The 12,534-nt window shown below is 46.8% G+C and overlaps 1 protein-coding gene across 2 annotated transcripts in view; it reads right to left on the bottom strand.

Annotated features, from left to right (window-relative positions):
- The window catches only part of dnah5 (dynein, axonemal, heavy chain 5), a 64,557-nt gene that overhangs the window by 49,960 nt on the left and 2,063 nt on the right, over window positions 1-12,534 (bottom strand). For both annotated transcript variants that reach the window (XM_047042577.1, XM_047042587.1), the window contains exons 2-11: window positions 7,178-7,312; window positions 6,783-6,867; window positions 6,409-6,551; window positions 4,426-4,644; window positions 4,137-4,274; window positions 3,766-3,942; window positions 3,219-3,332; window positions 2,660-2,767; window positions 1,824-1,946; window positions 1,024-1,239 (exon numbers count right to left, since the gene is read on the bottom strand). In XM_047042577.1, the coding sequence (XP_046898533.1) occupies window positions 1,024-1,239; window positions 1,824-1,946; window positions 2,660-2,767; window positions 3,219-3,332; window positions 3,766-3,942; window positions 4,137-4,274; window positions 4,426-4,644; window positions 6,409-6,551; window positions 6,783-6,867; window positions 7,178-7,312 (1,458 nt within the window). The remainder of the gene's footprint in view (window positions 1-1,023; window positions 1,240-1,823; window positions 1,947-2,659; window positions 2,768-3,218; window positions 3,333-3,765; window positions 3,943-4,136; window positions 4,275-4,425; window positions 4,645-6,408; window positions 6,552-6,782; window positions 6,868-7,177; window positions 7,313-12,534) is intronic.

The raw sequence follows: 12,534 nt of genomic DNA, 5'->3' as shown, positions 1-12,534 counted from the left end.
ACACAAACACACACACAAGCATATAGACATACACACAAACACACACAAGCACATATCCATACAAACACACACACAGCGTAGAATGATCAGTAATCAGAACTGTGTTCTGACGCAGACACACACAGAGTAGCATGATCGGCATAGTGCCTTCACACACACACACACAAACACGCACACACACAGTCACCAAACCCACTATGACTCCACACCCTAATATTTAACAGTTGCGTCAGGTAGTGTTTCAGCTGAATGGTTATATGAGTTCTGCAGTGAGGATGGGAAGGTATCTTGGATATATAATGTCATGCAGGTGACGGCAGGACTTCATGGAGATACTCAAGGCAGTTACAAAAGCAGGTGACAGAGTTTATAATAGCGGTAATTGCCATGCAGCTTACTTTAAAATATGCATACCCTGTGAACAAATGGTCAGCACAGACTTAGTAATAGATCGTAATCAGCTTTTGTTTGGTTACTTGAGACCTGAAAACTCAAGTGCGTTCAATCAGACTGTATGGACAGAAACGACAATTTCCCTTTTCATGTGCGACATTATAGAAGACAAAATGTTTGAATCAAAGTCAAACTAAAGGTATGTCTTTGTTAAAAGAGGGTTTTGTGTTTGTGAGTTATATGTTTGTGTGTTAAAATGGCTGCATGCATAGAATGAAACAAAGACAATGGAAAAGTAAACATGTTTTTACATGTTTGAAATGGATGTATTCTATGAAAGGAAGACAAAGATTACCTCCCATTTCCCCTGCATTTCTGCAGTCTGTCCAGCAGGGGCAGCAGAAAGAGCAGATTGGCTAACGTTACTACACTTCGTCAAACACAAAGTCAACCTGTTTGAATACCTACAGCTACATCCAAACTGCAATGTAAATCTGGTTATTAAAAGAGTGTTTAACATTCAAGAATTCAGGCTTGAAGGTGCCAGTAAATGTATCGAATAAGAATTTGCTTGATTTTGTAGAAAGAAAAAAAAAAGTAGACATCAAACCCATGGGGGCGTGTCCTAACCTGAAACCTGGTTGCCAGGGTTTCCAGGCCCTCTATCTTGGAGTCCTGCAGAGTGGAGTACGTGTTGATGGTGTCAAACATCTCCAGGATCTTGTACAGGCGTCGCTGGAACGTGTCGAACTTCCCAAAAATGTACATCTCACTGAAGTCAAAATGTCTTTCTGAAGAACTCTGCTCCAACTCCTCCTTGGTCTTGTGGAAGTATCTCTGGTACTCCTGTAGAAGAAACAGAATGACACTCTTTCCATCTTGTCAACAACAAACCGTTCCCTCTTTAGACCGTCTGTGAGTGTCTGGAGCCTGTGAAGGTGTAGGAACCTGTACCTGGTTTAGCTGGATGGATGCCCTGAGGTGGAGGAACCTGTACCTGGTTTAGCTGGATGGATGCCCTGAGGTGGAGGAACCTGTACCTGGTTTAGCTGGATGGATGCCCTGAGGTGGAGGAACCTGTACCTGGTTTAGCTGGATGGATGCCCTGAGGTGGAGGAACCTGTACCTGGTTTAGCTGGATGGCTAACCTGAGGGTGGAGGAACCTGTACCTGGTTTAGCTTGAAGGCTAACCTGAGGTGGAGGAACCTGTACCTGGTTTAGCTTGAAGGCTAACCTGAGGGTGGAGGAACCTGTACCTGGTTTAGCTGGATGGCTAACCTGAGGGTGGAGGAACCTGTACCTGGTTGAGCTGGATGGATACCCTGAGGTGGAGGAACCCGTACCTGGTTGAGCTGGATGGATGCCCTGAGGTGGAGGAACCTGTACCTGGTTGAGCTGGATGGATACCCTGAGGTGGAGGAACCTGTACCTGGTTGAGCTGGATGGATGCCCTGAGCTTCTCTGACACCAGCTCCTGGGACTGCTCCCAGATTGATGCCGAGCAGTTGTTGGTGATGTAGGCCTTACATGCTGTGATCATCTGGTTGGTAACCTAGGAACATTAGATCCAGTGTTTTCGCAAGCAACATTAGATCAATGGGTATGGTACGTAGGGTTAAGATAATGGTACACAGGTAGGGTTAAGATAATGGTTCACACATAGGGTTAAGATAATGGTTACACATAGGGTTAAGATAATGGTTCACAGGTAGGGTTAAGATAATGGTTCACAGGTAGGGTTAAGATAATGGTTCACAGGTAGGGTTAAGATAATGGTTCACAGGTAGGGTTAAGGCACAGCCTTGCATGCACATCTACATTTAGTGTTGACATGTATCTAGGTATAAGAGCTGTGGTAAACACAGGCCGCTTCTTAACTTTGACCAACAAAATCCTGTCGGAACTCTGAACTTCTGATCCTTGATATTCTGCTGTACGTTCTACTATTCTCTATTATTGCAGCAGCAACATCATCAGTACCAGCCAACCAGCAAGCTGTCAGCCAATAGCTTGTTAAATAAGCAATCTGGTTTGACACACTAATCCAGAAACGACACTATTCACACTATACTTTTGAGTCAGTGAGACCTCAGTTCATAATAATAATGTGTTTATCTAGCAAACACTTTAATCCAAAGTGGGCATATGGGCGTGGACCTCGAACCTGCGATCTCTAGACGTGCACTCAAATGCTCTGACCAGTAAGCTACTCAGTGATGCTGGGGTTTGTACCAGTAAGCTACTCAGTGATGCTGGGGTTTGTACCTTGACGAACAAGGAGGTGATCTTCTCTGAGGTGTTGTAGTAGCGGGAGATGCTGTGGATCATCCTGATGGCGTTGATCACACCTGGAATGGCCTCCACCATGGACACCTGGGTGGAATTCCCACATGTCACATGATCCAGTACGCACCACATGATGCTGGAGGAGGTCTGGCTGTCTAGCGCTCCTATGACGGATTAGGGTTATGATGCTAGGGATCCAAAACCTTGACCAGAACTACATGTGATCTGGGACCCCGGGGAATGAATTGACCTTCAGTAAAAGCCCCATCCACCATAGTTACTGTTGCTAGCCTGTCAAGCTGCACTTATTCATACAGCAGGTACTACTGTTAACCGTAAGGTACTATTGGACAATGCCGTTTGGGGGAAGGGTTTTTCAAAAGGTCAATTGGATTATTGTCAACAGTATTGCAAGGTTTAAATGAAGATAACATATCCTTTAGTATGATTTGATTGAATGTACTCCAGGGAAACCACTTAGTAGTTAGTAGATACTTGGTGTAGTGGATACTTGTTAAGAGATATGTAGACATCTCACAGGGTCGTTGTTGTAGAGCGGGTCACAGAACTTCTCCAGGGCGTAGAGGTACTTGACGTTGTCTTTGGCCTCGTTGGCCGAGTCTGTGATCCTCGTATCCAGCAGTCGCCACGGCTACAGGGAAAACAAACCACAGGAAGTAGTTACGGCAGGAAGTAGTTTGAGAGAACCGCATCTCAGCTCGGTCCGTCAGTTTGAAATGATAAGATGAGATAAATAAAGCTGATTAAAGGATGATGCTGGAATGGATCATACGGCCTTTGAGGTGCCAAAGGTCTCATCATATCTTGATCCTAGGTGTTGATGTTGAAAAAAACTCATCTGAATAATTCAAGAATCATGTTATGCCAGAAAAAAAGTACACTACCGACTACAAAAGTATGTTTTACATGAATATTGTCTTGACTATGTATTTACAGTATATGTACAGCAGAGTATAATCTATAGAATGTAGTGTAAAAGTGGATGTTGATCATTGTAAGACTTTTGCACGGCACTGTACAACCAAACACACCCAGCCGTGTTGGGGACCAGGAGCCCCACTGACCTTGATGAGCTTGGACTTGGCCATCATGAGCACCCCCAGCACGGCCTTCACCTCCGGGCTCTTCAGCTGGTCCAGCAGGTAGTTGAAGCGGGACGTGCGTTTCTTCCAGTGGTCCAGCTCTGCCCGGGGCCCCAGGTCATCAGCCTCCTTCCTCAGCTGGTTGCTCTCTGCCAGAACCTGAACCGTCAACGGAACACCACAGGCCGATGTGGCTCAGAAACACAGATTGTCGATTGATTCTGACCGACGAAATACTGTTAGAACGACGCACTTTTGATCCTAGATAGACTGCTGTATTCTCTATATGCACTATTTGAAGCATCTGTAACAGTAAACAGTAAACCTTGATCCCCAGAAGGCCCTGGCCTTACCTGCTCTATCTGTTGAATCCAGCCCTTCATGCAGAGCTCTATTTTTTCTGTGGTCTCAGTGCTGTTGGCCGCAGCCAGGTAGTCCGAAGGCCCGTTCAGGGTCGTCAGGTCAAACGTGTCACACTTTTTCAGGTTCACCTGAAAATAACGTCAAGCGTCACCAACACATTTATCATGACAACAGAGAAATCACCACACCCCCCCACCCCCACCACAAAAAACAAGTATCTTCGTACTTATGCTTATTCGTACTTTAAGTCTAATCTTGTTTTCCCACTCAGTGCATCACCTTCTCCTGCAGGCTCTCCTGTGCCCCGGCCAGCACCGACACAAAGTTGTCCAGGGAGCTGATGAAGTCGTGCTTGACGGCCCGGGCCTGGGGGCTCTCGGGCTCCCCCCATCCCTGGGTCATCTTCCTCAGGGTGGGGATGAACACCTCGGACAGCAGCTGCTCCACACTCCTCAGCAAGCCCACCTCCCTGGTGTCCAGCATGTTGAAGTTCACATCCTGCGCTCAGAACAGAACATTATCAATCATTGATCAGACTCTTCTAGTATATACATGTATATATGCATACTGTATGCATTTACTACATGTCATGTAATGGAAATTGTTATATTAAAAATACTGTTATAGTTAGTTCAGTTTCTGTTTCTGACAAATATGAACAAGCTGCTGAGTGCAGCTGGCTGCAGCTCTGTCTCCATGTATGAAGGGCCTGTGCTTGAGGGTGTTCTTCATCAGACTGACACACTATCCTGTGCCCTTGGTGTGTGTCTGGTCCTTTCTGCACAAACATGGACTGTATATCCTGTAGACATCCAAAGGGTCGCGTAGCGCAGTGGAGATTTGAAAAAACTGAAATCAACGAGCCAGTACCGAAAGAGATGCTTTCATCCGAATCAAGATGTAAAGGGGGAATTGAACCTGCAACCTCTTGATCTGCTGTCACATGCTTTAACCACTTAGCTGTGCCCTTCTTTTGAGTCAAGGAGATCAAGTTCGCCTCGACTCAGCTTTGGTTCTGTATTTAATGCTTGAATGTTTGTAACTAATTCTTGCAAATTGTTACTGAATACAAGCAGCAACAATACAAATATCCCTGAACTGCATTTCGGATGCTTGGTTGTCATGGATTAATCAACGATGTTATTGCTACCAATCACAAGACAATAGAACCCCGAGTGATGATCATTAGGCTGCAAGTACCAAACCACTAGGATGTTTTTAACCATCCTTATTGAAAGGATTTTTATTTTCCCCCGAAGGAAAAGCCATGGCGGTCCGTGGGGGACCCGGGTCGATGCTTTCCCGGCAGCAGACAGGTGACAGGTGTGCAGTGATCATGCCTGTGTGCATGTGATGCTGATTAGGTCTGCAGAGGCCTGAGGAGGGATCGATCCCCTCACAGCCAGACGCTCCCTGCCTCTCCCTGCCTTTCCCTGCCTCTCCCTGCCTTTCCCTGCCTCTCCCTGCCTCTCCCTGCCTGTCCCTGCCTCTCCCTGTCTCTCCCTGTCTCTCCCTGCCTCTCCCTGCCTGTCCCTGCCTCTCCCTGCCTCTCCCTGTCTCTCCCTGTCTCTCCCTGCCTCTCCCTGCCTCTCCCTGTCTCTCCCTGCCTTTCCCTGCCTCTCCCTGCCTCTCCCTGCCTCTCCCTGGCTCTCCCTGCCTTTCCCTGCCTCTCCCTGCCTGTCCCTGCCTCTCCCTGCCTGTCCCTGCCTCTCCCTGCCTCTCCCTGCCTCTCCTCGCATTCAGCAGACACAGGACTCTCCGTAACGGACTAGCATCGCCCGCAGGGACGGAGAGAAAGGTCATGCTTGTGCCAAAGGGAAAACAAGCTTCCCCGATCATGTCAGATGTTTAGATATTCTTCCATATACATTTACCCAATACAGTGTATTTCTTAATCATCCATTTTGAATACAGCAGTTAGTCAGATGTTCACAGGTCCCATTCAGGAGTAGCTGAAGGTCAGTCAGCCAATCGGATGCGGTGGTCTTTGGGTGTGGTCCTCTACATAAGCCACGACTTGTTTCTACCACACCATCACAACGTAGTAATATATTCCTTAAGGTGTTTTGTATGTTTGTGAAAATAATAATTCTAATAAATATATTACTATTAATGATAATAATTGTTATAATATAATTATTGTATAAATCTAATAGAAATCATTATTATTATTATGAGTCCTAATATGATATTATAATATGCATATATATATATATATAGACATCCATAATGATAATGACAGCACTCAGAGCGGATGCTCACCCTGTGGATGTTCTCGGAGGTGACCGCCCTGGAGGTGTTGGGTCTGGTGAAGAACACACACACCCCCGTCAGGGCCGCGTCCGCCCCCTCCGTCACAAACACCTTGGTCTTCCTGCTGCCCCGCACCAGAGGCGAGGCCGTGGCTACGGACACACACAAACACACTGAAACTCCAAGAATCTGGATTTAAGAGAACTGAATCGATTCCACTCACACTTTGAAATCTAGTGTGGGACCTTTCATGCGTTGACATGATCTTTCCTAGTCAGTGTACATTTTATTCATCAATGCTTTTAATATCCGAAGCGTCTCAGTATCTTTGACGTTACAATGTATCTTTGCGGTGTTGTGGCACATACAGACTGTTCTTTCACCTTCTTCTGTGGTTTCTACTTCCTGGTGGTAGAACATGAGGTGTGGAAGGCCCTCTGCTACAAAGAACTTCTCCATTCGTTCAATCTGTCAGCAGGGGGCAAAACGGTGGGTTATTTCATTGTTTCAAGTCAGTATTTGATGCATTTGTGACTATAAACTGAGTGTTATTACCATGGTTACTGCTCCTATCTCCATCCTTCATCCTTCCTCAACAAGAGAGCTTGGGTTCACTACCTATCTAGACTTAGCTAAGCCTAACCCTTTGGTTCACTACCTATCCAGACTTAACTAAGCCTGACCTCACTCATCACAAATGAGATCAGTTGCAGCATAGAACTCAACTCTTAATGACAGTAAGAGTTTTCATTAAGCAGACTTTTGGTCAAAATGGCACCTGCGCTCCCTCCAAGATGGCGTCCTCCACCTCGGCCTTCTCCACGCCCAGGCAGGATGCCACGATGCTGAGCACGTAGTCATGTCTGCCGTCCAGCTGCGCTCGCTTGGCCTCACGCTCCTCCTTCAGCTTTTGCTAAATGTAAACACACACGTACACACACGTACACACACACAGACATATACACACACAAACACACACACAACCATTCACACATGCAGAAAGAAAGTTATGTCATATCCACAATGACTTGTGTTGTGAGGTTTCAACACATTAGCACAAAATCCGGTGTTTGTTCACTTTGAGGAGATATCTCCACCCTCCATGATTAAAATAAGCGTGACTACGAAATATTATAATTGGTTTCTATGATTAATATGAATAAATCGAATCACAACGTCCTAAATAAAAGACAGCTAACAAAATGAACAATCTGAACAGGTTCTGTTTTCCCTGTGGCTGCTGTCCTGCAAAGTTATCATCCCAGAGCAGAACAAGCCCTCTGAATATGATGTTTGTATGACAACATGTTGAATTATTCATTGAAGACTTCCAGTCCACCGACTGTCTCAGGCCGCGGGCTGTCTGCCCCAGCTTTACAAGCTGAGCAGCCAGCCGTCCTGCTGTGCTCTGGAGGCCCGAGCTGCCCAGGCTGGTACAACACACCACTGTTGGTTGCTTGGCACCGCTGCTTGGTAACCGAACAGAAAGCTAATAAACAAGGACTCTTTGTTCTCTTCAGTTTGGTGCTGTGTTTGTGAGATGAAAGTGTCTGAATGAATAACTTAAAAAATGAATGGATTTCAACAGTGTTATCTTGGGGGCGTGTTGAGGTTTGTGAGGTTTTATTTAGAAGGAAATGCAGAAGAATCATTATAGCAGTCCCGGCTGGAAGAGACGATCTGGATTTGAGGGAGGGGAGGGACTGGGGGAGGAAAGGGGAGGGGGAGAGAGAAGAGATGGGTGGAGGGAGGGGAGGGGTTGAAGGAGGGGAGGGTGGAGGGAAGGAGGGGAGGGTGGAGGGAAGGAGGGGAGGGTGGAGGGAAGGAGGGGAGGGTGGAGGGAAGGAGGGGAGGGTGGAGGGTGGGGACAGTGGATACAGAAGGTTTTAGTTTGTAGCAAGCCTGCAGGTCACACATGAGAGAGAGCAGGAGAGGAGTCAACAAGCCTGGACAGGAAAGAGCAAACACGTCTATTGACCCATGAGCTGACTGCAGCCAGTCACTGTAGATGCTGGGCTAGCACACCTCTCTAATACACACACACACACAAGAACACACTTCTCTAACACACACACACTAACACACCTCTCTAACACACACACACACTTCTCTAACACACACACACACATTAACACACCTCTCTTACACACGCTCACACACGCCAACCCTCTCTGACAGAGATCCAGCAAAACCATAATTCCAACCAAGCTAACGGTTGCCGAGCAACCAGTCATATCTCACCTGCTCTGTCTCATGGATCATGTTGAACAACAGCAAAGACACACGCACTCACTCACTCACTCACTCACTCACTCACACAAAGACGAGAAATGGACACACAAGGACAACCACAACCGTAAACACTAACACCTGGTATCAACAGATGCTCATTAGGGAATCACACAACACTGTGTAGTGATGACAAGTGTAGGCCTGCCTTGTAGACAGAACATCTTTTTGAATGCTATAGGCTATAGCAGTCCAAATCAACGTTTTTTTAAACATTTTAATTGTAAGAACGCACACTCCAGGTGATTCAGTCAGGAGGCAGGATTCAGTCAGGAGGCAGGATTCAGTTAGGAGGCAGGATTCAGTCAGGAGGCAGGATTCAGTTAGGAGGCAGGATTCATTTAGGAGGCAGGATTCAGTCAGGAGGCAGGATTCAGTTAGGAGGCAGGATTCAGTTAGGAGGCAGGATTCAGTTAGGAGGCAGGATTCAGTTAGGAGGCAGGATTCAGTTAGGAGGCAGGATTCAGTTAGGAGGCAGGACTCAGTCAGGAGGCAGGATTCAGTCAGGACGCAGGATTCAGTCAGGAGGCAGGATTCAGTCAGGAGGCAGGACCACACACTTGGCAGTTACAGTATACTGGTTACAGTAAACTGAACAGTTAGGGTGAACCAAGGTCATTCCTGCTTAACTCTGTTCACTGTCTGTTCTGTTCTGGCACTTGTCACACGAGGCATTAACCAAGCAGTAAAGCCATCATTCATCTGACATATTCTCCATGTCTCCTGTCCACCTTGTGCCAGAGACAAACATTTGCCTCCTGTTGCCCATGATTCCGTTTGTGACTCTTTCCTGGTCGCTCTCACGGGCTGCTGAAGGTTCCTGCTCAGCATCCAACTGCTGTTGCCGTTCCCACCGTTAACGTTATGTCTGTAAACACCTCACACTACACAGGATCATTTGGGCAGATCATCTGTTACGATCAACCTGGAGTTGGGAACTCCTCAATTGTAATGGAGGGTAAACCGGACCCCAAATCTGCCCAATGATTTTCTCGTCTGTACAGTCAACTGCAAACAACTTCTGCCTCACCAAGAAGTGTTATCTTAATGGATAGTTTGTGAGGCCAACTGAATAACAAAGTTCTTATCAGACTGTTGTCCATAACATGACAACACTCTACGTCCCATGTTGACATTCTCACTAGCAGAACGCAACTCTCTGGTTACAGTAAGAGTGCAGAGTTATCTTGTTTTATTAGACTATAAAGTTATCAGTTATAGTATTACAGTAAAAGCATGAAGTTCTCTTATCAGTCTTTTTATCGTGGTAAAAGTATGGAGTTATCTTATCAGTTCTCTTACCTTGATCACCCTGGAGACACTCTGCTTCCAAAGCTGCTTTCTAAACGGCCGCGACATCACAAACCCTCTGACCCGCCCGCAGTCGTCCGCTCCCTAGTCCCTGGATCACTATGCTGCAGCGTCCTGGAGTAGCTAGCCACAACAGGTTACCAAGCACCTGGAGGAGCTGGCCACAACAGGTTACCAAGCACCTGGAGGAGCTGGCCATGACAGGTTACCAAGCACCTGAAAGCCTCAGATGTTGAACTTGAAAGCTCGACTTGAAATGCCAACTGCTATCAGGACAGTTAAGATTCCCCATAAACTATTCAAACAACTTAAAGACGCAGGCATGCTGCCAGGGCCTTGACACGGCTGGAGGTGGGGTGGAGGTGGGGGTGGAGGTGGGGGTGGGGCGCTGGCCTCGCCCTGCATTGCCCTCTCCCTTCTCCTCAGTTCCAGGTCACTGTGCTGCTGGTGAACTAGATGAAGAGAGAACAGGCTAATCTCTCCCTCTCCGTCGCTCTGTCTGTCTGCAGGGGCTGACTGCTAGACAGTGGTTTCCTCCTGGACCTCGCTTCTGCATCTCATTTCAAGTGTGTGTTAGGGACATTACCTAAAGGTAATGACATACTATATACAGGAAGCTGCACATTACCCAAAGGTAATGACATACTATATACAGGAAGCTGCACATTACCCAAAGGTAATGACATACTATATACAGGAAGCTGCACATTACCCAAAGGAAATGACATACTACATACAGGAAGCTGCATATTAGCCAAAGGAAATGACATACTACATACAGGAAGCTGCACACCGTCACATCATACCCTGCATACTTTCAGTATTGCAGTATTATTTCAGTAACTATGGTCTTTGTTCAGAATCCAGGACTAAAACAGTATCCTAGGAATAAAAGTGTGGCATTTGGAAGACAAATCACATCTGGCTCTTCTCAGAATACCTTTTTGCACTTGATAAAATGCCACCAAATGTCATTTGGTTTGACAACTAAATATAGATTATTTTAAAAGACAGTACAAAGGGCTGGTCCTAGTATAAAACTTCTAGACAATACATCCGGTTATCTTGCACGCTACAGGGAATTCTCTTTGACAAATACAGCGGAAAAGGTAATAACCCTGGGATGGCAACACAGCGGGGGCACGTTTGGTGAGATGAGAAAAAGATTCACCCTCGGTATTGTGACAACACGATCAATGGATATATTTTCTATCAAGTCTGGAACACAACCCAGTATGATGATACGACAATCCAGATAAATACAATTCCTTGTTTCTTTAAAAATGCATTGGGTCTGACGGTGTAGGTGTCTTGCTGTAACCCGGTGCTGCGTACCACAGGTCGTCTTACCTTGTTTTGATAGTCAGGTTTAAAGTTGAGCATCGTCACTCTCGACAAAGCCGTCTTTTCACGGATTCCAGCCTCTTAATTGGTATTACTATTCATGAGATCACTGAATTTGGACACAGAGGAGAAACGGGTCGGCAGTGCTGGGCATCTTGCTTAAGCTGTCCAAACGACTGTCTTACCTTACTGCCCGAAATTATCCGATTATTTTCCACTGAAAAGCTTTGCTGACTAGATAGTAGTGTTGGGTGACCACCTGTCGGCTAGTCAGCTATCACTTTACAGACTCTACACAATGGGCCAGCGAGGATAGGGCTTTGGAGACAGATGCATCCCAACAACACACACACACACACACATAAACCCTAACCCTCAGATGGTTGCCAAGGAGCCCAGTGGTCCACAGGAAGTCTCACTAAAACTCTAAACAAAGAGAACATCAGCAATTTAGATGCATCACTTCCGACTCATCTACGACTCCGAGGCTTTGTCTGTCTGTGTACGTTGTTAAGCATGTTGGGATGACCAAGGCTCAGACAGGAGCAGGGCTTTTATGCAAAGCCTTGTTTGCCCAGGTGATTGTGGCTCTGTATGCAAATGAAGTGAAACTCAAGGAACTGGGAGAAGTCGTGACAGAGTGGCTCGCACCTTCTCCAGGAAGGACCGTAGTCACATTCAATGGAGGAGAAAATAAGATGATGCTGCTCGACAGTGAATACAGCCACCAACATCCATACAGTCCTCACAGAACTGCCAGCATTGTTCAAATCAGAAAACACAGACGACTAATTAAATTCCGCCACAGCAGCTGGTGGCGGCTGGAGAGACAGAGGCTGCTGTCTCATACAGGCTTGAACGGCTATCTGATTGGAGACAAATGGCAATGCTTTGCATTTAAAAGCAGTTGGATCCTGATTGTTTCCCAGTCAGGGTTTTCTGAACCCTCTGATGTGGAGCAGCTCAGTAACCAGAGACCTTCCTAAATAATAGATGAGGGATCGACACTCTCCCTGCGGCCGTGAGGCCCCCTCCATCCCACCACCGCCTCCGTCCCACCACCGCCTCCATCCCACCACCGCCTCCATCCCACCACCGCCTCCATCCCACCACCGCCTCCATCCCTCCACCGCCTCCATCCCACCACCGCCTCCATCCCACCACCACCTCCATCCCACCACCGCCTCCACC

Source organism: Hypomesus transpacificus, chromosome 2 (genome assembly GCF_021917145.1).
Source record: "Hypomesus transpacificus isolate Combined female chromosome 2, fHypTra1, whole genome shotgun sequence".
NCBI lineage: Eukaryota > Metazoa > Chordata > Actinopteri > Osmeriformes > Osmeridae > Hypomesus > Hypomesus transpacificus.
This window is presented reverse-complemented; position numbering and strand designations above follow the sequence as displayed.